This window comes from Fundulus heteroclitus, chromosome 9 (genome assembly GCF_011125445.2).
Source record: "Fundulus heteroclitus isolate FHET01 chromosome 9, MU-UCD_Fhet_4.1, whole genome shotgun sequence".
In the NCBI taxonomy this organism is placed as follows: Eukaryota; Metazoa; Chordata; class Actinopteri; order Cyprinodontiformes; family Fundulidae; genus Fundulus; species Fundulus heteroclitus.
Genome location: NC_046369.1, coordinates 39,003,510 through 39,029,418, shown reverse-complemented (window position 1 = coordinate 39,029,418; position 25,909 = coordinate 39,003,510). Strand labels below are relative to the sequence as shown.

Below are 25,909 nucleotides of genomic sequence, written 5' to 3'. Positions count from 1 at the left end.
CAAGGCAGAAATACAGCAATACAATGGTGCTATCTAGTGAAGATGTCACTTAACTGATACTCCAGTCTCTTCACTCACTTTTCTCCATGCTTCCTCCTTTCTGGACATGTCTCAATAGTGATAATTGGTTGAGTCAAACAACTCAGGCCGACCGCAGACCGCCCCTATCAGCTTGTCTGCCATGTTGAATGAAAACAGCTTAGTCTCCACTGCAGTCTTTCACTCCACGTCAAAGCCACATCCAATAGCTGATTTGGTTGTAGCGCTGCCACAAAACACAAAAGTTCAGCATTTTCAACTCCAACATCGCAAGTGTTGTGTTGCTCTGGCTTTGCTTTCCTTTTCAGCTTCTATGATTAATGATTACTGACATGATGTAATCAGTCTTGTGTAGTTTCGACGCTGTATTTAAATGTTAATATTTTTTTTATATCCTAAATCCAATGTTGAACAGGGAGCAAATTTTTCGTTTGACGATGACTATTGCTGTTCTGCATGAGTTCTAGATTATGTCCAACAAGGACCATTTCATCCAGGTGCTTAACTTAATTGTGAGAGTAGATTAAATTCCAGTTCAGATAAAGAGAGTGGAGGGCTAGCTACTTCAATGCATTTCAAAGTTTACGACTGCTTTAGTTTTGATAGCGTAGCGCAGCTCTTTTCGTGTAAACGGAGTTTTTGAAAGATAGCAACTTGCGGTATTGCCCTAAATAATCTGGTGAAACAGCTTTATTTCCTCCTTTCAAGCGTTCATGCACCTGCTCATTCTAACAGCATCTCCAGATAAATTATCCACTTTAGACATGGATTGTTTATTCTAACATCTGTTCACAAAACCAGGGATGTGTTCAATAGGTTTGGGCAAAAGAAACTCTGAAAATGTAAATACTAAATATAAGAAATAAGATCATGGCCATTTATATACCCTATTTTAGTCTGTACCTAAACGGCAATACAATGCTGAATAAATGTTATAAATGTGAATTTCAACAGGCCATTATTCGACCTTCGGTGCTTGGGCCTAAATTAATAAACTGCTAATTTTGTTATTCTAAAAAAATATGTTTGTACAACAAAAACTGTATTCGAAAAGAACTCCTTTGTGTTATTTGAGCTTTGCAAGTTTTGGAATGTCATTACATAAGTATCTAATGCAGCATTATGGAAAGATTTAATGGCAGTTTATTATCCAAATTCATGTTTTGTCCTTAATATTAGCAAAACTTTTCAATATTCAAATAGAAACCTTTTGTCTTTTCACTTTTTTCTTCACTATTTCTTACAACACATGTGGCCCTGGTGCTACCAAGTGCGTACTCGTTTTAGAACTGTAGAGTAAAGGCAAATATATTTCTACACCTGAACAGACAAATGAAGGAACCATCTGTTGGCAAATTTACATCTGTGTGACCCAAAAGATGTTTTTTTAAAAAGCACCTAACATGGTACTTCCTAACAATTTCCCCCCAGATTAATTGCACAATCTCTGCTTCAGCTTGATATGACAGGTCAGATTGCCACTCCTGCCCGTTGACAGCCGATTTTCCTGGAGTATAATCAAAACTCATCACTTTAACTATGCTGTTTCATTAACACAGAGAGTATGTGAAATTCAAAATGGTTTGCTACATAAACCACCATTTACCAGTCAACACAGCCACATCCTTTGAGTGGAAAATGATCAATTTGATGCCTGAAGCTAACAAGGTCTCCATATTAAAAAGCCAGTGTGCCAGGATTACTCTGGAAAATAAAGTAAAAAAAGGCAGCCAAAGCCTACTGGAGAATTAAAATTTCATCACTGTCTGTCACCTTCAATCTGTCATCTAATCAGTCCTTCTGCCTGTTCCACCTCCTCTTCTTCCTCCAGACATTAGGGAGAGTGGAAGCCCCAAGCCGGTGATGGTTTTTATCCATGGGGGTTCTTACATGGAAGGAACTGGAAATATGTTTGACGGCAGCATCCTTGCCAGCTATGGGAACGTGATCGTCATTACGGTCAACTACCGCCTGGGCGTCCTAGGTAAGGATCCTTCTGCTTTATACAATTCAAGTGATTGGACCGCTGCTTTCTGTATTTTCTTTCTTTCTTTCTTTCTTTCTTTCTTTCTTTCTTTCTTTCTTTCTTTCTTTCTTTCTCTCTCGGCTGAATAAGCATTGCTTTGGCTTTTGGATGTGGAATTGAGGCTACTTGAGCAGCTTTTGCATAAGTCTGTCATAATCAGATAAGGTTGGCTCTCATTTCCTTTCCCATAGTAAGAGAAGCCTCTGAAAGGTTGCTTTGAGATGGTTGTTATATTGTGGTATATAATTTGACAGAGCAAAACCACAGAAGATTGTTAAATATCTTTGTGGCTGAATGACTTCAGGCCATTCAAAACATAGTGGGCATGATGCCATCAAGTATTTCTTTTTTTCTGTTGATTCAGCCTCAATGAATTCCTGGATTTCTTGTCCCCGGCAGATGATGCTTAGATAAGTCTTTACCCCATATACGTTTACATCACAGCAATACTGATGGTGATTTGTGTTACTTAGTGTTTAATGAATTTTTTTAAGGGTTTGCTCTGAATGATATGAGTGTTACAAACTACATGAAAATGAGACAGAAACATCTTGCTTCTTGTATGTCACAATGTAATTATTGAAAGCTTGACTCGTTTGGACTCAGTGAGCAAACTATAGCACATTTAACCTCCTGACTCCTTATTTTTTTGTAATAATCAGCCGTCTTTGAGCCGTACCAGCGCTGTCATTTCTGATGGTCTGTGCCCAGTGTTGTTATGTCTAGCACACTATTATGTGCCCTTCTTTGAATCTTCTGATTAGTCTAATTCTTAATTCCTTTCCTTTTGTGTTGGGACGTCCCTGCCATCCCCAGAGGGCAGGCATTTATTGCAGACATGATGAAAACAGAAATCTGAGAGACTCTCTCCCATCCCGGGGCTGAAGCAGATCATGCTGTGGTTTGTTGGAATGAGAAGAAATTATCTCATTTTCATGTTGTTTGGTTACTAAGGTTTCAGGCTTTTCTGATTAAACTAGACTAGATTAGGGATAGAGGGCAATATCCGCCGTTCATGCCAATAACATTTGTCTCTGTTTGTACACACACACACACACACACACACACACACACACACACACACACACACACACACACACACACACACACACACACAGACATACATACATACATACATACATACATACACATATATATATATATATATATATATATATATATATATATATATATATATATATATGTGTGTGTGTGTGTGTGTGTGTGTGTGAGAGAGAGACAATTTGAAGAATAGGCATGGACGTGGCTGATTAATTCCAAAGCAAATAAGCAAAATAGGAGTCAAATATGCATGCTGTCTGCAGGTAGTCTACACTGTCTTGTGTTATTTGAATCGTTCAGACGGATTGCTTTTATATGATTTATTTATTCACTCTGTCTTCATACTCTCGACATAAGTGATCGGAATACTGATGCCCGCACATACTTGGAAATGAAAAAGAAATGACAATAATTTACTGGCATGTAGCAAACAGTTAATAAAAAAGCTGATTTTTTTTCTTGCTTTACACAGCTACACAGTCGATGTCCAGAAAGGTGTCGGTGATTCAAAGCATGGCCTTCCCATTAGCTTTAATGGTTTTCCAAAAACTATATGACTTTAACAAATAAATCCTGCAGCAGAGGGGTAAAAATATATGACTAAAAATAAACAGCGTATTATATAAATGTGTATGTTAGCGTGAGCAAAACTAGAAAAGTTAGAATTTAAATTTATATCACATTTTACTGATTATTTAGTTTTTTCCTTTTTCTGTTACATTTATTGCCATGGACATCATTTTATTTAGCTATTTATTTATTGCTACATTATGACTTATGGGAGGTTGGATCCTCCATCCAAATTATATCCAAAAATCAGTCTAGCTCTTACTCAATTTTGCTCAACACTTACACCGTTCCATGTTGTCTATGTTTTAAAAAGAACAAGCTTTAAAAGAGCTGTGTTTTAAAAGAAGTATTGGCTCCCTACATACTGGCATTTGAACAACTGAAAGGTTGTGGAGGCTTTCTTAGTTATTGAGAGTATTCCTCAGTCATCTTGGTCAAAACAGCAGGGCAATTGGAGAAGTAACTCCTTTCTTGATTAAAAATTCAAGTTTCAAATATGGGTACAAGGTTCCAAGTTTAAAACACTCATCTTCATAAATTCAGCTTTTGACATTAGCTTAATAGTTTTTTTCCACAAACTAAGCCACATTGCCACATAAGGCAGATTTAACTTTTATCAGAAATTTTGTTGCATTCTACCAGTTCTGTTGTTGAAAGCTTTGGGTGCTTAAAATTAATCGTGTTTGACGCAAAATGAATCTTGTTTTGCATCTTAAATATATAATAGAAACAAAGGTAAAAATGATCAATACATTATCACATTTTGAAATTGGAAATTATTATGGACATAACTTCTCTAGCTTAGGATAAGTTATCTAGTTTTACCTTAGTAATTTAGCACAATGAAACAAAATGATAAAATCAATATGAAACATTGCAGGGAGAGACCAAGAAAGCTTAAAATGCTTAAGGACAATCTTCCCCCCTATAATGCAACGATATAGACCAATTAGCATGATAATAAAGCAGCAAAACTGAAACTATGAAAGTACTGTCATCCCAAGCTTTTAGTTATGTGCAAAAGAAATTCAACAAAAATAATAAATATCAAAGGTATGAAAATGTTTACATTTTGATACTTATGTACTTATATCTTATACCATGTCTTTTAATGACAATAGATTTTTTAATTAATTAATATTAAAATAAATAAATAGATTTTTTTAAATAAGGAAACGATAAGGAAATGATTAAATGTAATCATTTGAGTGGTTAGCAAACCTAACTGAGCATTTTTGAACAGCAAAAACTTTATGTAGAGCCATAGAAAAAGAGTTTGCTCAAACCATGTTATGATGTAAAAGAAGAAGATTAATCTTTGTTTTATTTGTTTTTTGCTAATACAGTCAAATGTAATTTTCCTAGTCAGGTGTTTAGCAACAATAATCCCTTAGAACAGGGGTGTCAAACTCATTTTGGTCTAGGGGCCGCATACAGCTTAATCTGATCTCAAGAGGGCCACACGAGTAAACTCATTGCAAGATTAAATAGAACTAATAAATGTGGACTTGTTGATTTTTATATTAAGTTAATTTCAGTTTTACACAATATATTATGAATAACCTCAATGTTTTTAAGAAAAGTGTGTGCAATTTCAACAATACTTTTACTCAGTTAAACATTTACTTGTGCATTATGCATAAGAACTGATCACAATGATTATACAATGTTGAAAAACATTTATTCACATTTTTTGGAACTTAAAAACACTGTCCTACATGACAAAATACATCAAACAGATAAAAATTAAGAAATGATTTGAATTTTTCCACACCTGAAGCTTAATCTGCTAATTAAAACACAGCGCCCCTCGTGGAAATAAATAATAATTTTTTTATTTTTTATAATGATAATGCATATAGCCACAGGGCCGGACTAAATTGTTCGGCGGGCCGGATCCGGCCCGCGGGCCGTATGTTTGACACCCCTGCCTTAGAATGTTGTGAATTGAACCTGAGGTATGTCAATAAAGTCAAAAGAAGATTTGGATAGACATTTGGAAATTTTTCTTTTAAATAATTGAATTGAGTTAAAATTTCAACAAGAATATTTTAAACCCTTTAGCACTTAATTAACATAAATGAGAAATAACAGTGGTCCAAAGATGAATCCCTGTGGGACTGTTCTGTTTTTTTTTTTCTTCTTTCAGAAATGGAACCCTTAACAGAAACAGTTTTCAAAGTTTTAAAATAACAATTTGACTATTTTTATTGTGCAATCATAAAAGTTTTATAATAGTAACTAACCAAAAGAATCTCATGATCATTGAGCATTTCAGCATTATAAAACACTTCAACAAACATACTACATGATTCATTATCAGCCATAGCTGTGACAAGGCTGTCAATCAGTAGGAAAGCCATCTATACATGTTGGGTGATTTCCATGACTAATATATATAGGACTGAGTTACAGTTTAAACAAGACGTTATTTTTTTAGGTTTGGTTTTCTTTTTTAAAACATGCCAAGGCAAATGTGTGTCCGTCACTTTTGAAACAACAATGATCCCCTGATTTAGACATGGAATAACATAGGCTATTTTTAGATCCTCTGGAGCAACACCTGCATATAAAACCGAAATAAAATGTGATGAAGTGCTTGAGATATTTCAAGCACTTCATCACATTTTATTTCCAGTCTGTGATCGTTGCACTCCATTCTTTCTTTCCTTTGCCTTCTTTATCTTTTTGCTCTGATGTCCAAGCTTGAAACTGCTGTAGGCCTGATAGTGTTGAAGAAAACTGTATCCCTGCTGGTTAACATGGTGTCTCTCCTTAGATTAGACTGTCTGCATGTTTACCCTCTTGGCGGTGGAAGAAAAGTGTGTTACTTTATCTTACCAAACATTTTATCTTGCATTTGAATGCACTAAGGGAGAAGGTGTATGGAACTTCTTTCCACCCTATCATCCGTTTAAAAAGTACTTCTGTAGGTTTGCTCGGTAGCTCTATTTGAACATGTGTATTAGTGTGAAATAAAAAAGCTATCTGGGGGATGGGCTTAATGTTGCATTTAGTTTGCCTCAAACGTTTTAACTAACATCAATGAATTAAATCAGACCCGACTGAACCCCATCTCAGTTTATTTCCATGGCAACCATCTTAGATTTTGTGGTGGGTGAATAACCTTTTAAAGTTGGAAATCTAAACTGCAGTTTACTATTTTGGTCTGGAATTTCGACGTTTCTGCTTTCAAAGGACAAATGGAACAAAGAAAAACACATATTGGTCAGAATCAAACAACATTTTTGATCTGTTTGACAGTAGGTCAAGTGATACAGGGGTTGGTTTGAGTTGGACGATTCAACGGCAACCTAATGTTAAAATGCCAAACTAAAAGTTTTACTATTTTTAGATTGACCTAACATGCTTCTCCATGTGTGAGGTAATCCCAGGAACCAGTGAATGAATGTATGACTAATGCATTATGAAGGGTTTTTCAGGAAGTAACACATAGCCGAGGCCTCATTAGGCTGTGGCCTTTCATCAGACAAGGGAAGGTATTTTGTCTGCATACTATGTGAATGGACTAAAATATAGCTACTCATGCCACACTTAATGCAACATCAGTCTTCACTATCTGCATATTGGGTTGTTTAAGATTAGGCTCATAATTTTGAAAATTTGTTGAGTTACGCACAGGGTTACAAAAACATGTAGGACGCTTTCCTGAACTTCCCGCAGTTAGACACAGGATGTCAGTCCGTCAGAGAAGAACTTGATTTGAAGGTGAGTCTCATCCACTAGGGATTATCACCATGCAGAGGTTTTGCAGACACCAAAACGACATATAAGTTAAGACTCATATAAACCCATATTGTCACTGTTTTTTGTTACTTGCCTCTCAGCCACGTAGTCTGTTGTTTAGTCACCCAATTAGCGTTTCACTGGTTAAGCTGTGCATCTGACCTTACCTAGCCAGCTAGAGTAGCACCTGTTTGCAAGAACATGCTGCCTTGCTGCCAGACCTCCCCCTTCCTCGCGTCAGTGATTTTTCCTCTTTGCCTTGTGGGTTTGTGTGCAAGAGTGAGCACTTTCCAGAAGCCATTAATGTCTTTAAATATGTAGAGCTGCTGACACAAAGCTGTATTTATTAGTAAAGAGCCTTGGCTACAATGGATTTGGCCACGGGGCACATATATAGTATTTTACAGTTTGTGTGTGTGTGTGTGTGTGTGTGTGTGTGTGTGTGTGTGTGTGTGTGTGTGTGTGTGTGCATGTTTCTTCAGGACTTTCTCTATTGCGTCAATCAGGTGTTAATGAAACACTTGCTGTCAAAGTGCTATTAAAAAGTGCCAAGTGTTTATTGTTCGTGCCATCTCCATCCTTCTCAGTCGATTTGCAGCTGGAGGGTTGGGTTTCTTTTCTATTAAACCAGAGCTGGTTGAGCCAAATTCTCAGGTACCAGCCATAATCAAGCTTTTCATGCACAAACCGATGAAAAAATTATTCATGCCTGTTTTCAATGTAAACCAAATTTACAAGCTACTTTTAATGACAATAATTACAAACGTACTAACTATAAATGAACAGCTTCTCAGTGAAAATTTGATGCAGGACTTCTGGAAAGCAGGCTGTGCCTTTAAGGCCGGGCCATCGCAGTGTTGAGTTTGTTTTAGCCTGGCCAAAACCTTTAATCATGCTGATTGATGAGGTGCATTCCCCTGACTCAAACCTTCTCCAAATACCTCTTCCATTCCAGCTATACATCAGCCTTTGAGCCAATTCATCAAGCCTCTGATTGTTTTAAGATATACCTGGCCAGTAAAATATCCATTTCTCTGCATGGCATGCCCCTGCCCTGTTTACAGCTCTGAGATCATCATGAAGACCACACAGGTGGGAAAAGAAAGGCAGTTGGATACGGCTTTTTAAAAAGAATGCTCTGAATTTCTTTAGAGTAGTGATGAATGTTTATTGAGAGAAAACAATGGATGGCCTGACTTACAGTTCTAAGAGCAGCTGGAAGTAAAAATTAGAAATCTGTGATTTATGTCATGAAAAATCTTAAACTTCAACACTAAGTTTGATGTAGTGACTGGCAGGTTGATTTCATGCAGACGTGTTCTTGCGTGTATAGGTAACATGCATGCAAACCAGAGTTTGGACGGAGGTCTAACTCAGAAATTCCTTGCAAATAAAACTCCACACTCATACATGTTAATACATTGAACATTAAAATGGGTGCATTTAGCTGAAAATCTGCAATCATGATGAGACTAAATAGCGAAAACATCCTGATATATAATCTGCAATTAGCTGGTCAGAATAATGTGTCCTTTTTTTTGGGGGGTGTGGGGGGGGGGTATTTTGTGGCAATATTTGACCTTTTATTGAAAGTAAACAAGAAAGGGGGTCTGAAATGGGAGGAGACATGCGGCAGAGGACCACAGGCTGGAGTTGAAGCTGGGTCAACCATGTCAAGGACCAAGGCTGCTGTATATGGGCCACACCCTACGTGCCCGTTTTATTCTGTTTTTACTCAGAATGCAACCATAATGATTAAACATCTTTACATCAGACAGTACTTCATGTCCAGAGTGGTCAGTGCTGAGGGGAAGATGAGGCCCGGTTTGTTCATGCCCTGAGAAAAGCAAGAAGCATTTTTTTCTCTTTTAAATTAATATGTCTGAATTTAATGATCGCTAAGGATTGTAATCTGGATGAAAATTGCAATTTAATTGAGCATAGAGACTTTTGAGACAACATTTGAAGGGTACATTTAAAACATCTAGTTCCCTTATTTACTGAGAAATATGATCCTGAGGTAACAGAAACTTGTATGCTATTCTGTGTAATTTCAGTTCTCAATGCAGCCATGGTGGCATATGATTCCCGCTAGCAGCCAACACATAACTATGGCTGCATCTGAAAAGGTCCAACTGATAAGGACTCAAAGCAGAAGTGTGTCAGCGGATGCCTGAGAAGTGCTGTCCGAATAGTGCAGTCAGTAAGGAAGGAGGTAGGAGAGGGAGCCTGTATGCTTCCTGTCATAGTTGCTTTAGCATAGGGAGCTTGTGATGTCCCTAACTGGCACCAACCAGCCATGAGGAATTCCACAATCCTTTGTGTGACATGACATATAAGCACAGCCCACCTCACTGAGAATGTTCAGAGAGAAGAGAGTACACACTTTGTAGCTCATTTTCAGAAGGCTGTAGTCCTGGCTTTTACTCGCATCATCCATGTGCGTTACCGTCTCCTAATGACTTCGGAGTTAAAGGCTGTCCGAAATCGGTAGAGCAGTCTGAAGCTCCTTTCCTACCCACATTAGAGTTTTTGCTGTTGACCTCATGAAAGGTCAAGGAACAGAAGCTAGGAAGTAAAATTCGGATTTGTATGCAGCCTGGGATTGTACTGGTGGCTCGTTGCTGGCATCTAGTTCTACCTGTTTAGCTAATTATGCAAAAATACATACGAAATACAACACTTAGTTTATTTTAATATTGTACATGATAACTTGACTATTTCTTCTTAATTAAGTACCTGCTTGACAGCAAATATATATGTATTTTTGACATAACTGTAAATACATTCAGACAGTATGGGAATAAATAGCGCTTGGGGTCTGCCTCTGTTAAAACCTGGAGCTCTTTGCAACAAAACATTTCTTTCTTTCTGTTATTACAGTGTCCATTTTGTACCTGCTGCGACTATGGCAGGAAATCCTATTTGAATCATAAATGGAGTACAAGTGCTATCTGATGCAAAACAAAGGGCAAATTGCTCACACCTGCTGCACTCGATGGACCCGATTACCCTCACATGTCACTGGGGATATTTGTTTGTAACAGACTGAGAAAGCGTAGACATCTAGCACAAAACCTGCGCAAAACACGGTGCAAAAGACCATGAGCAGCGCAACATCGACGGATCCGGTCCCGAGTCTCTAAAATGCAGGAGAATTTCTCACAGTGCATGGCATCTATATTTCAGAAAGCCATTTCTCCTGTGTGTGCTATTCGTTATAGTTTCCTGCTGCCAAAGCCCTTTGAGTGCAACAAACAGGAGAAACTAAATTTCCGTTATTTAACTCACGTTTTGTTTTTAGTCTGTTTGTCTGCCATCTTTTCTAAATTATGAATGTGCGTGCTTGTTTGAAAAGCATTACCTTTGACACAGGCCTTATCCTCATTAGTTTTCTTTTGGAAATATTACCTACTTCCTTGCTTACTGGCATATATTTTCCTGCCTTTTCTCTCTGCTCTGTAATTGTGTTTCCTATTCTGTGTTTGCTTTGACCTGCTGGTTGGATCTTTGGGGCTGTTACTTTCATGCTGATTAATTCCTTTCTTCCTGGAACAAACACTGTAATGATTTACTTTCATTGCTTTGTGCTCACAACTGAATCCCCTCCTTACTTACTTGCAATGTCCTGCCTGGAAGAAATAATACATTTAAAAATAATGAATTTCAAAAGTACCCGAGGAGGCTGGAGATGGTACTGAGGCAGTAAACTACATTTGCTAATATTCCTTAAATATATTTGCTCAACTTTTTAAAGATCGCTCACTTGTAAACCGACACATGGGACGAAGCAGCCTGATACTTTTTTCAACATCTGAACTAATATATCCGAGCCTTTTTGGATCTGGGATCTGTTATTTTTCTGAGCTTGCACCCCCGGCCTTTTTCAGTAGGCTCTAAAATATGTGTGTGCTTGTGCTGAATGAATCACCCGTAGACCTTTAGATCTCAGCGTTCCCTGCTGTACAACATTTCATCTGGAACTGTAGCGCCCAGGGAGCTTTGATCAGTAGGCTAGCTGCCTTTAGAGATGTTTTGCTATTTGCAACACTTTGCTCTTCGCTCTGTACTGGCCGGGGCCAAACAACAGAACATTTTCAACACTTGCCAAATTTTTTCTTTTTACGTTGTTGCAGCTTTATTTGTGTTTCCACTTGGTTATGGGCAACGGCAGACAATTGACATGCAAGATTTTGTCTGCAAAGTCCAAGGAAAACCTATCATGTTGTCACTATTGTTAATAGCCATATTTTATGAGCATGTTTATAAAAAAAAGTATTAAAACAAAACTTTTGATTTTTCCATTGACTCGGGAGGGGCAAGAGGGAAATCTCTCTCTTAAATTAAGATGCAGTCTGCGTCATTTTATACATGGCCAACCACATTATAATTTAAGTAAATCATATATTTACATGTAAGAAAATAATTATAAAATTAAAGATATTTGAATTTCTAAATAGTCTTGCAAATTCAGCAGAATCCATGCATAGTTACTGATTAACATGGCCAGACAGTGGCTAAATACAGAGCTGACAGCAGCAGCTTTGCATTTTCCCACATTGTCCGTTGGGGAACAACATATACATTTGTTGGCTCAGCTCTGCCATCCAGTTTTTCCTCTATTGGTTCAAAGCTTTTCTCTCTATGATGACATTTTAATTCGTTCTGCACATTTTGCTTACCTCATAATTACCTATTCAGTGAGTGGGCGAGTAGGCTAGAGGAAGTTGTGCCACACTAATGGGGATCTGGCAACAGGATGATTGGCAGTGTTAGGTTAACCGCAGCTTTGCCCACTGGCTTCATCTGACAGTGGATGGCTATCTGGACATGCTCCACAGCCTTAAGATGCTGCAGCCAATACCCTTTCATCTCAGAACTAAGAGCACCACTATGCATATAATATATTGTTTTTTTATGAATATTAAAGCCCAGATCTGCTGTGAGCCTCTATCGCTGAAGTTTTTAAATAAATGCTTTGTGTTTATGGTTTTATTCATGCATTTGTTTTCTGAAAATGGGGCTTCTATTCTAACTAAACGTTCAACAGCAGAGAAAGATGGGACACCTCGTTAACCCCTCCAGGGTTGCAGGGGGCTGCTGCTAATGTCCCACAGTCATTGGTCCGGAGGCAGGGACATCTCAGGACAGAGAGACACACAGGAAACCAGAGAGAACAAATTCACACAGAGTGAGAACCAGAACTGTACTTACTGCAAGAAAACAGGGCTAAAAAATTAGCCAAAAATGAACAAAAAACACATTTTGTTTATTCAAAATGCAAAGATTTTTGGTTGGCCTCATATATTAACAGAACCACACTTCAAAATAAATAAAAAACTGAACTATCTCTTATTGTTAAAGAAGTCTTTTTGAAAAAATCATCTGTTTCATCTAAACAAATGAAGTCTGACCAAATGAATACCGAGCACTACTCTCCGTACCATCAGTCCGTACCACTCTTTTTTTGGTCTCAAACATTCATTTGAATTTTTTATTTTAAACAAAAAAGACCAGAATTATTTTGGTCATGTGCAACAAAGCTCATGATGTATCTTGAAGTTTAATTTAATCCTAAGCAGAGCACAGGAGATTAGATTACAGTGCACTTTTTACTAGAAACATTTCATTTTTCTTTAAAGCTCGCATTAAATTTGATCAGAAACGGAAATGGATTGTCTGTTAGACTTCTCCTGCATCCATGATGGGACTTGCCAGAAATTCAATTAACTGATTATATTTTTCTACAGCACAAATGCGTTGAAAACTGGTTTTGTTAAAGATAATTTATTTTCGTAAAAGATATATTCAAATTTTTGCCGCGTAAATAAAATGCATACGATCTAGCTACAGTTTGGACAGCACCACATTGGGGTGACTGTGAACAACTTTGGCCATCTCGCCGTTGCATGAATCCAACATAAATAAAAAATAAAAATAAACAGGTAGTTAAAGTAGATCAGTGGCCGAAAATTAAGCTTTTTTATATTTACCATTAAGTTTTAAGTCCTATTTTTTTTCCAAATGTAAGTTTGAAGATCAAATGCTATAGTAGAAATTTTAAAACATAGTCACATTTTTAATCAGTACACAAAGTTGGCATCCTGCTAACATTTGGCTTCGGTTTCTGTTTCTGTGGTTTCATCAAAAATGCTGTCTTACTGCTTTTAAACTGGTGGGGTACTGAGGGGCCAACTGACTCCAAGAGCCTGGAATGGAGCTGTTTATCCTGGTAGGAGACCCAAGCAGCACATGAAAAGATGGGTTCAGAAACAAAAAGACAACTCCCCCCCCCCTAAATCTAGCTGCTGACACCTTCATGTAAACAGTGTGTACAGATACCCATTTGCAGAACCCCCAGTGATGTTGTTATTTATTGATCAAAGCCTGTGCTTTGGCTCGCTTCTGATTGCAAGCTTGAGCCAAGGGTTGTAAGCTTCTGTTCATGTCTGCATGTGTGTAATGAGGCTAGTACAGCCGACGTACACGTTTAGGACTATGATCAAAGTGCGCTCTGCGGCTCCCCTTACTGCATACTGCATGCACAGAGGTGTGGACCAGCCATATCTCCAAACCCCTGTGAAGATTATTTTCAAAGTCTCTCTTTAGGAATTTTGCATCATTCTGTTCCTTCCTCTGGTCTGATGCATGTGCCGGTAAGTCTGGTTTAGAAGTGTTCAGCTGCTCAGGCTGTCAGTCTTTCCGCAGTCCTGAGGGAACTCCGCAGACTATCTACCGACACTGCATAAAACCATCGGCAACAAGCTATAAAGAAGACAAAGAGACCAAGGGACAGAACGATGAAGAGAAAATGTGATTTAAGACACAATGGGGGTTGTCCGCCTGGCACGACAAAAGCCATCTGATTGGTTATCAGTGTGAGTCACAAATCTGCCAATGCTATATTTTTAGAGGTCAGACATCAGGCAACCAGAGAGGGAGGAGGGAACAGCATGATGCTCCATGTAGCTGAGAACATGTCAGAGTTCTGCTGTCATTTTGGTCAATATCTGGCTAATAATACATATTGACATCATGTTTAGAGTGTGATTTGTCATTTAGGACAATTTATTAGCGGAATGTTGTCGGTTTTAATGAGGAGTTCTGTTGATTTGAGCTTTAGGTGTCATCCTGCTGAGTAGAGTGTCCTTTATGTTGTATCACTGAACGCGCTCATTGTGGAGGTCGCTGTGATGGATGAGCATGCAGCAAGCACATCTGACTTTCACAAAGGAGACTGGACATGCAATAAATATTTGGCTTGTACAAAGCTGCAGCGCTTCCCCAAAGCTTAGCCAAAAGAAATGTTCATGTTTGCGCTGTTGCTGTCAAAAAGTTTGACATTTTGATTTTGCTAAATGTGGCTCTTCTTTCCTTTTGAACATGAATGTCTGATAACATATATTGATTAGAAAAATGACTTTAACATTCTCAGCAACAAACAAGCCCTAGAAATAAAGAAGACTTTGAATATATAAGTGTCTACATTACCTTGGTCATTAGTTTTAAAGCAGTCCCTCGTGGTTAGCAAAAGCTCCTTTTTGTCCTCCATGGAAAAAAAAATACAAATTTGGAGCGAGAATCTGAATCTGATGGCAGCAATAGTCGTATTGATGGCCCCTCTCAGTGGAGGGACACAATTAAACAAAGAAAACAGCGGGCCAAGACTACCTTCCTTTTTAACCCTATACATCAGAAGACCTTATCAACCTTTCACCTTACCTTTTCAAACCATAATGTCAGATGTAAATTGTAAGATGAACACCATCCTGGTGACATCCCTCAACCTTTATTTTGTGCTGTGGACCAAGTTTCTGTTAGTTTTTCGAGAGATTGCACTGATCTGTACTGGAGCCTAACGGAGATAACCTCTTACTTCAGATCATGCCCGCTGACAAGGAGGGGTGGGGGGGTGGGGGGGGGGGGGGGAAACGGGTCAATTGTCTCAGGCCCAGGAAAGAGGGGGGGCCCAAAACTGACACTCTGACCATTAGAATACAGGCAGAAGTCATTTTTTAGAAAATATTTGTGTGAAACATATTTATTATTAGAATGACAAAGCAAAGAGATGGCAGATGTCCAGTCTGAAAGAGCGGAGCAGGAGAGCCATCTGAGGGGGGGAGCTTGGTGGACAGAGAGAAAGGAGGACAACGTGGCTTTGGGGGTTGGGAGAGACAGCGTGTGTTTGAGGAGGAGGCAGAGAGAGCCATCCCTACTGATAACAGAGACAGTGCAGGTGGAGGGGTTTACTGCAGGTGGAGGGGCTTACTGCCCAATCGGATAGTCTGAGCATAGTCGCTCAGAGATGGATCACACCGTTAATTTCAATGATCCCGCGTTATGGCCGACAAAAATGACTGATTCTGATCGAGTGAATGTTGTGCGTTTTGTGGCAAAAAGGAAGCCTTTCTCAGAGATGGCAAATGAACCGCCAGCAGATTCAGAGGGTCTAACCACATTTATGTAGTGAAGTCATCTAAGACATGTTTGGAGGACAAAAACAATATTTGTGTAAACATCAGATTATTGAATAAAATAAAAAGCATTAGAGAATGTATACAGTTAAGTTGACGTTTTTCTAGTTGTGTGTGTGTGTGTGTGTGTGTGTGTGTGTGTGTGTGTGTGTGTGTTGTGGCGGCAGGTGTAGAGAGGGAGCCCAAAAGGACTTTGTTGTCCCGGGCCTAGCAAAGCTGTCAGCTGGCCTGCTTCAGATCAATGTTTTGTTGCTAAAACGTGCTCTCACAATAGCATTCAAAAACTGTAGTATCATATGTACAATATCTTCAAATAACCACACATCAAAAATAACTTTGTCTATATCAGCACTAAAAAAACATTCCCCAAAAACGTAGTGGACAAAGTAAAATATGAAGTTTGTGTTTGATTGAGGACTCTTAGGCTTCCTAATAATGCTGCAAAAAATAAAAGCTCAGCCCATGAAGTGATGGCTTACAGATAGCAGCTTGAGAAAAAAAAAAAACTACTCTTTGCTTTTCATCCATGCAACTTCAGGTGAGCTGCTATTCACAGCAACAACTCTGTGATCAGACCTTTGCATTAACTCACTGATCCTATCTTCTTTTTTGTCTTCCACTCGCTTTGCTCTCTTTGCCATTCCTGCCATCTCACTGCAGAAATAGTCTATTTACAACAATCCATCTGCCATATTGCCTTCTCTCTTTGTTCTGAAACAAATCCCATAATCCTCTCAAAGGTCAGCCTTCTCTTTTCTTGCCTATACAGCTCTCAGCACTTGCCATGTATTCATTTGTTTTTCCCCAATGAAAACAATAGAACAATATGGAAGATAAAAGAGAACGAGGAGGTGGATGAGACGGTGGGAGATCCTGTTGTTTCTCCCCATCTCCCTCGTGCACCACTGTTCACTCTGGTTTTGGCTTCTTTTTTGTTTTTCCATCATTTGGATTCAGCTGAATTATTTATTGGCATAAAAATGTGTTGTCAAAAGCCAACAAATAGCGCTTTCTGCATTGTCAGTGTAGTGGCTTACCTAGTGGTTGGTTCCAAATCTAGTTCATTATGCTGAATGATGATTATCACCATTTACCATGCCGTGGTCCCGTTTTGTGAAGCCTGGTGTCGTGCTGGAAAATTTTTTTTCTGTAAATTAGAGGTTTGGTGACGTAAAAGCAGGCTCGTGAAGAGACCTGAGGCTGCTTTTTTATTCCCCGTGTCGTAACACGCGCTTTGCGATTGGAACACATGTTCGTACCAACAGAAGTCACCAGGCCCACACACCCTGGAGCCTGCTGTACAAGTAAACACAAATGGTGGCTAAATTACGGAGCGCGAGGGAGCAGGGGACAGTATGATCATTGAAAACTAAATGGCTGATTTGCATGTGTAACATTCATCTGCAGCATATTGCATCTTGGTAATGCTAATTGCACAAAGCCTATCAGCCACTTAATCATTAATCAATATTAATATGCATGATTATTAATATTTCTGTTTTCCCTCTAACGGTACAGCACTGCAGGGCCCCACTTGCTTGTGTTTACATCAGCATCAATCTTCATTATACATCTTCTATTAATTAACCGTCTCCTCTTCCCACTCTCAATCTCTCTGCAGACTCACATCTCTACCTTTCACTCACTGTATGTGGTTGTCACTCAAATCTGAACCGTCTCCCTTGATTACACTTTCGAATGCAAATATTGGGTAGTCCATCTGATGCAGCTCAATTAGAAATGCATAAATTATGATTATGATATGAAGTCTCAGCACAATCACACTAACATCCAAAAGAAAAACTGACTTGATTAATAATGATGGAAAAACAAAAAAGCAGCAGCTACACAAAAATAGAATTTTTCCCTATTATTGACATTTTAACCTGCCAAACATTACTCCATATTACATCAAAAATAATAGTTTCATAGAGAATTTTAAAATAATGCTTTATAGAACTGAGTTTTGGGGTTTGATCATTATCAAAATGCCAACATGAGAATGTTCCTGGAAAGATACTCTGACACGGACTACTTTAACAAGTGAGGATTTTTTCCAACCAGACTTGTATCTCTAAGTTACAGATCTGTGCACCAATATGGACAAATCTTAAACCAAATGTAGAAGAATTCCCAAAGAACTGTGAATGCAGACCCCTTTTATCATCATTTAGGAGAGCACACACACAGTCTCTCCTGTTTGCCTTCATTACATCGAAGCATGAAGCTCCATCTTTAAGGACAGCCAGACGTTCATATGCTGCATTTTGGTCACTCTCAGCTGATATGGCTTTGGTTTAGAAATGATACATACCAAATATAATTTAGTATGTATCATTTCATGATTCAATATGTCATCAGACACTACAACTTTGAATGTGTACGTGTTTTTATTGTCTCTAGAGTCAAATTCAGTAAGTTAGAAAATGAGGCGTGATTGTCAGATTAAAAGTACCTTTAAAAAATCCTTCAGGTAGGTATTATTGAAATTATTTATTAAGCTCCCATTTGTGCATGAAAAGGAAAAGGTTTTTATTGGTCAGATGTAATTTTCTATTCTTAGATGTTGTACTTTCATTAGCTTGAAGCAGAAAATCATCATTAGAAACAGAAATAAATGATTGGAAAAAATCATTCTGTGTAATTGATTCATATGATGTGTTTAAATAAGTGAATTGAGATATCAAAATAAATAACCTTTTAAATAGGATTTAGACGTATTGAATATGACTGATTATGGAAATGATCTGGAACTGTTGCAGTACCAGATCTCATGCCTTAAATTGTTTCACTTTTTGTATTTCCTTACCGCCAGAAACTTCTTGATGTTTTGGAGATTTGTTGTGAAGTGAAAGAAAAAGGCTGTTTTTAAACTAATCTGAAAAGTGTGGCATGCCAATTTTTTTCAGTCCCCTGTACTGTAATAATTTTAGGAGTCACCTTATTAGCAGAGCCCACCTGTGTGTGATTTACTGGTATGAATCCATTCTGTTCAGTTGTTCTTGTTTGAAGAATTACACCTACTTCTACAACAGGAAAATAGTTTCTGTCACTGCAAACCAAGACAGTAAAGTACCGATAGCGACTATAGTGACTCCTTCCATTTTTGCTTGTTTGTCACACTTAAATGTTTCAGATGATCAAATATTTCTTTTAAATATCAGTCAGAAGATTAACTGAGTGAATACAAAACGCAGTTTTCAAATAGAGATGTCATTTAAGGAAACGTAACGAAATGTTGGTGAAGATTCTCAGTCATCCAGGTCATGATCAATCCAAAAAAAGGTTCAAAAATAAAACAACTGGACTTCTATAGACCAGTTCACGCACTACATCCGCGCTACATCCGGGTCCCGCAGGTAGGCAAAAATAGTAGTGTTCTCGTCTACTACCATGACAAAACGGGTAAATTAGAGCGGGCTTTTAGTTCGTTTATTTTTAGACTGTAAACAATGCCTACGACTTGTTGTGCTCCCGGTTGCACACAGAGGCATTCCAAATCGTTGGATGTACGTTTCTTTCGTTTACCGAAGGACGAAGAAAGAGAAAGAAATGGATAATTTCAATGAAAAGGATGCAGGCAGACAATCCCAATCGACTGTGGGAGCCATCATACCACGACAGAATTTGCAGTCTACACTTCATCTCCAGCAAATACAACTTAATTTTGCACTGGTCATTGTTCTACTTAAATAATTATATAAATAAAAAATTAGGATATATACTTAAGTCAAGACGTAAACATTCATTTCGTAATCATATACGTACATGTACAATGTATGCAAACCCTCTGGCATGAGTTTCTGAAAAGGATTAATAAGACAAAAACACCAAAATAATCCTTAGTGAACAATGTTTTTTTTTAACCTACTGGTGGCGGGTCTTCCTCTCTGCTGAGGAGCTGTCTGTGTCCGACTCCGCTTTCGTATGTTACACAAACATGTCTGAACATCCATTTTCTGACCCGCTTAATCCCTCATTGGGTCGCGGGGGTTGCTGGTGCCTATGTCCCGATATATAATAATTGTAGCCATCCAGTGATTTCATGGCTTTCATGCTCTCTCGTGTGTAGTGGCGTGTTGATAAGGCAGCTGTATATGTTACCGTATGGAACACTTGGCCAGCATTTCACAGACTCGCTCCGTCCCTTCAGGCTTTTGCTGTGTGGATCTGGCAATCTGATACCATCAACCATCAACTTACTCTTAAATCGATCTTGTGATACGTTATCTAAAGAAGAAAAATATGTTGAGAACTCGTCTTTTTCTTTTGTTTGCGTCCGCCATTGTGTTTGCCTTTTGCCTACCAGTCCGACGCGCATGCGCAAAAAACCCGGATCAAAACAATAACAATGAACTGGTCTATTCTGAACCTGAAGACGCTTCCCATCCAGGAAGCTTTCTCAATTCAAAATGTCTGGAATAGTTTGGAGTTCCAAGCTTTATAGACCTGCCAGCGAGGCCTCGTTAGAGTTTAGGTTCACATGTAGATTAACCTGGAACTGATCGCCCCTCTCAATGGAGAGTCGTTGGGCTCATCTTTTGCCTGGCTCCCAGGAGGAATGTTGGGATCACATGCATGAAGGTGTGAATTAGGATGAATTTAGCAGGAATCAAACCTATTGCTGTGTTGTAAGTTTTTTATGTAAATCTAATATACAAAATAACCCCTGAGTCTCTTAACTACTAGGGCAACATTTAGCTCCAATGACTGCAATCAGGTATTTGACATAACTGACAATATACATTATACATCTCTGTGGATGAATTTTGTCTGACTCTTGTCTGCAGAGTTGATTTATTTCAGCCACATTTGAAGGTTTTTTAGAACTTAACAGCCTGTTTAAGTTGATTCTAATGACTGAAAATTCAGTCATTAGGATGGAGCCATGCTGGTATACATTTTAGAGGCAATGTTGTTTTATTTGAAATTACATCATGAATCATGTTGAACCAATCGTTTCTGCACTTTGTCTTCTTCATGTCGCTGCCCTTTTTCTTCAATCTGTAGGAAGAATTTTATTGAAGAAACTCTCCAGTTTAGTAGAGTTTGATGGATAAAAATAAAAACCTTTTAGATATCTATCCTTCCAGAGACCTTGGGGTCCAACCACGACGCAGGATGGGCCCACCACACTGAGCCTTTGGTGTGTGTGCTTTTGAGGAGCTGTATATTAGTGTGTTTGTGGAGAGTAGTGGAGATCTATAAATGCTGGCCTTGCGGCTTCATGCATTCCCCTAACACATCCCAGGGGAGTTGTGAACTGGTCACAGTGTTGACAAGTTTGTGCGTCTCCGTGCTTCATTTACTGCTCCACCGAGACCTTTCCACGACCATACATTTAGTGACACTCACACTTTAACTGCTGCTGACCAAGCTTTTATTTCCTGGGGTGAGCCGACCTCTGCTTTCAATCTCCAACCCCGCTTCACCAATTTGGACCCCAGCCTGCTTGGTCCGCGCTAATCACGTAATCTTAGAAAGATGGATGGTACTCACTGCTAAATATTCCACAGGAAACTAAAATAGGCTGAACGTGCAAACAGGAGTTCTGCCAAGGCCGGATTAAAATCCAGGTCCAGTTCTAATACAAAAAGTAATCACTCGAGGAGCACCGCTCGTGATCCCAAAAACTGTAGAGTGACAGCAAGTTATGGATGTATTATTAGCGAGTTATGCTAAACAAGTAAAGCACTAAAAAGACTCTAAACATACAGCCGGAACAGGACTGATGAAGGAAGGCTTTCCTCTCTGGCAGTGATCTCCTCTGAGACTGAGAGACTTTTAAAACTTAAGAAGATAAAGAGAACTTACCGGAAAATGACCGATATTTTTGTGCAGAAAGAGCGCTGCATGGACTTAAATTATGAGAAGAGGTAAGACAGCGATAATTATTCATGTTTTGTTTTTGTAATGAAATGTGCGTAATGTGTGTTATAGTTTTAGAATGTGTTACAAATGCAGAAATCCATCATAACTCATAAACTGTTACCAATCAAATGACAAATAATTTAGTTTTATTTTTTTTCATCAAATAATCATGTCCATGTTACTTGGTGAATTGATTTTGCTCAATCAGTCTCCTTCAGCACTTTGCAATGAGTCTCTGTAGAGTGTATATATTTGTAAATCTGACTCTGATGACGTCAGTGCCTCACCAGCTATGAACCCTACCGCACGTCACTGACTTTAACCATGCTTCTCCTTGAGTGAAAAAGAAAACGAGTTTCATTCACATCTGTACACAAATGACGACAGGCCTTTTCTGTTCACTTACAACATGGTTTATCTGGGAAGAGGGGCTAGATCCTAACACGGGCATGGGGGCTTCTCTTTAATAGAGTGGTGCATACATTTTTGGGTGCCCACCAGTTCATTCAGTTGGGTTTGCCCTGCATAAGATAAGATAAGATAAGGCTTTAATAATCTCACATTGGAGAAATTTACTTGTCACACATCGGCTTAATAAACAAAAAGAAGGTGCCAAAAGGAGGAGAGGTGCATAAGGTATAAGGTATAGTGTGTCCACATATGTACAGTGTATCAAAAAAGAATAAAAAATAAATAAAAGTACAGGGGAGATAAAGCAGGTATTTAGGGTGATTTATGTACACTCAGGTGACTTATATACAAATGGAATGACGTTTTACATTAAGTGGTACAAGGTAAGAACACCTTACCTGGTAAAAGAATATCTATACAGCTGAAGTTGCTTATTAAACAGGATTATTTAACAGTATTATTGCACAGATTATTGCACAGTGTATTGAATAGAATTGCACAGTAGTTATTGCACAGTGTATTAAATAGTAATTGCACAGTAGTTATTGCACATTAGTTATTGCAGTTATAGTGTAGCATTGTAAAGTCTGATAGCAGCAGGGATGAATGACCTGCGGTAACGCTGCTTTTTACAGACAGGATGTCTAAGTATGTTACTAAAGGACCTGCTCAGCTCCTTTACCGTCTGGTGCAGCGGGTGGAAGGTGTTGTCCATGATGGATGTGAGCTTGGACAACACCCTCATCTCAGCTACTTCCTCCACAGAGTCCAGAGTGCAGCCCAGGACAGAAGTGGCCTTCCTCACCAGCTTATTCAGCCTCTTTCTGTCCCTCTCTGTGCTGCCAGGAGCCCAGCAGACGACAGCATAGAGGAGGGCTGAGGCCACCACAGAGTCATAAAAAGTTTTTAGCAGGGGTCTGCTCAGACCAAAGGACCTCAGCCTCCTCAGGAGGTGGAGGCGGCACTGGTCCTTTTTGCTTAGAGAATCGGTGTTATGAGTCCAGTCCAGTTTATTGTTGATGTGAACACTCAGGTATTTGAAACTCTCCACAGTTTCTATGTCCTGCCCCTGGATGTTCACAGGTGAGTGAGGTGGGGGTCTTCTCCTGAAGTCGATCACCATCTCAGCATGGTGTTGTTGGCTGTTGCATTGCTGCATCTTTTTCCTGCCTCCGTAGGTGGCAACTGCTTGTGGTGCTCTCCTCCATCATGAGACCCCTGCTCCCCTCACTACTTTGCTACAGACAACAGTTTCCTTCGTTTCTGTCAACAAGTTCATAGAAACACACACACACACGGAGCCTGTACACACAACATGTTGTACAGACGGAAGGAAGAAGCCATCCTCACACAGTCCCTTCTACTTACAACTAAACTAATTGTAAAACCATTTGGAGATGTCCAAGCACGTGCATTTAGTTTGTCATATCTGAATAAAATATTCCAACTGTTATTCCAGTTTTGTTTTGTTTGACATGGTCGTTGAAGTCTACGTAATTGCCAAACACTTTTGTTCTTTCCGCTCAGTTTCTTTATAATTGTCAAGGCCTATCCAGTCTGCTGCCTGAACCTGATATGGCCGTTCGTTCATTTAAGAAAGTCAACGATTTCGCAAACACAAATCTGGTTCTGAGAAAATGGGAGAAAAAGAAAAAAAGGAGGAATTCAATAGGTCACCAAGGGGATTGCTGGATAAATTTATCAACACTTTTAGAGATGCGGTGGCAGAGCTGATGCCCATAGCGCATCTAAATATGCTAATATGGTGAAACCAACTATCTTCAGGCTAGTGGGGTTCAACAACAGAAGGACATGAGGGTGGGCACCGAGGACCACGATGAAGTCCGAAGTGAGGAAAAAATTAAGCAACTGTACTAAATATTTTGTGATGAGTCTAGAGTGACCAGATGTTCCGGTTTACGCGCTTTAGTTCCGGTGTCCCACAAACTGAAACAATGCCCTGCATTTGACTAGGTCAGATTCGGAAAAATCAAAAACTTATTGGATATGCGCTTTTCGGAAATAAAGAAGGCAGAGCTGCAGTCATCATCAATAAGAGCTGTGCCGGCTGTCAATTATATGCAGCAGGGTCTCACCTTATGAGCAGCTGCGCACCAGGAAGCTTGTAAGATATAATGAAAAATTATTTTGATGCATTCAGAATATTAAGAAAACTCGTCAAAGTAAAGAAAATGCTGCTACAAAGACTGGGGAACAGTTTTTAAATAAGTGAGGCCAGAGAAAGAGGATACTCTGAGAGCTTTTTGTGAAGTCTGCCAAAGTTATTTTTCAGTTTCCCACTGGAGAAGAGCGCGATGCAAAACAACACTCTAGAAGTGAGTTTCACATGAAGAACACAGCTTAACAAGCCTCCTCCCAAACTATTGACTCGTTTTAACTCAAAGCCAAAAATACTTGCCAGACATCCAAGGTTCTGAAGTCCTTAAACATTATTTAACTTTACACAAAAGTTTATTAACGTGTCTCTAATAAGCTTTAAAACAGTGTTGCTCTTTAAAAGCTAATGTTTTTTTCTGATAAACTTTGAACAATTTTAATAAACTTTTTTAAAGCGTAATATACCATCCATGTTCTGTCTATTAATCTATCTAGACATAGATTAAGGTAATGTCCGATCTGTAAGCATCCATATCAAAAAGCAGGGCCTCACATTTCAAGTTCGCACAGGCCGCCTCCTAATTGCAACGGCCCTGCCTGTACTGATGAATGTGGTTCTGTGCACGTCCCATGTTGCTTTACATGTGCGGAATATGTAGTAAGACTGGTGCTGTGGAGAATTTTTACTTTCCATCTGAGCATATTTGGGAAAGTAAAGTTAATGCAAGGAATCCACTACCTGAGTGTTGGCTGACTTCTGAGTCAGGTTGCAACTTTACTCCTAGAAAAAGCGAACAACCTGCCATCCCCGCACCACACAGTCCCACCATCATGATATCAAACCACCATAATCTTGCTTTAGAACTGAGTCCCCTGAAAAGACCAAGCCTCTTTTTATATTGCAGATGACCTTTATCACAAACAAGCTGATAAATAGACAAATAAATAAAGCTAATGCACACAAAGGTAATAACAAGTCTGCCCAGTTGACCCAAGGCCCTTTATATACACTTTGGATGAGCTGCAATTTAGATCAGAGGTCATGTAAGTGTTACAAAAGACAGAGAAATTATAGGAAACCCACATTCTTTTCTGCCAAATACCAATGTATTTTCTCTGTTGCTTTGTTTTTTTCCACTCTAAATATATCACAACATGTGGGTTTGTACGTATATGTATACAAATGCATGTGCAGTTCTGGGCAACAAAGCAACATCTGTTCTGCCTGAGGTGCCAGAAAGAGCCTCAGCCAGGGGACTGTACCACACACACACACACACACACACACACACACACACACACACACACACACACACACACACACACACACACACACACAGCTTATTCAGGTTACTGTCGGTGTCTCCAGCTGTGTGGATGTTGTGTCCCTCACTTCATCAATTAAAGGACTCTGCAGTGCATTTGGGATTTGGCAAATGGTCCCAAAGTCTCAGATGAACTGCAAACACTCACATGGTCACATTCATGTATGAGCCGACATGAACGCAATAGGTTTTTCTTATAGGCTGACCAAACACAGAATTATTACTAATGGCTAAAGTGGTGTTGATGGTGGTGCCTTAACCCAGAG

At 39.0% G+C, this 25,909-nt stretch overlaps 1 protein-coding gene across 5 annotated transcripts in view; it reads left to right on the top strand.

Annotated features, from left to right (window-relative positions):
- nlgn1 (neuroligin 1) overlaps nucleotides 1-25,909 on the top strand; it is a 440,050-nt gene that overhangs the window by 196,526 nt on the left and 217,615 nt on the right. For all 5 annotated transcript variants that reach the window (XM_036141621.1, XM_036141620.1, XM_036141617.1 and 2 more), the window contains one exon: nucleotides 1,871-2,023. In XM_036141621.1, coding sequence (XP_035997514.1) covers nucleotides 1,871-2,023 — 153 coding nt within the window. The remainder of the gene's footprint in view (nucleotides 1-1,870; nucleotides 2,024-25,909) is intronic.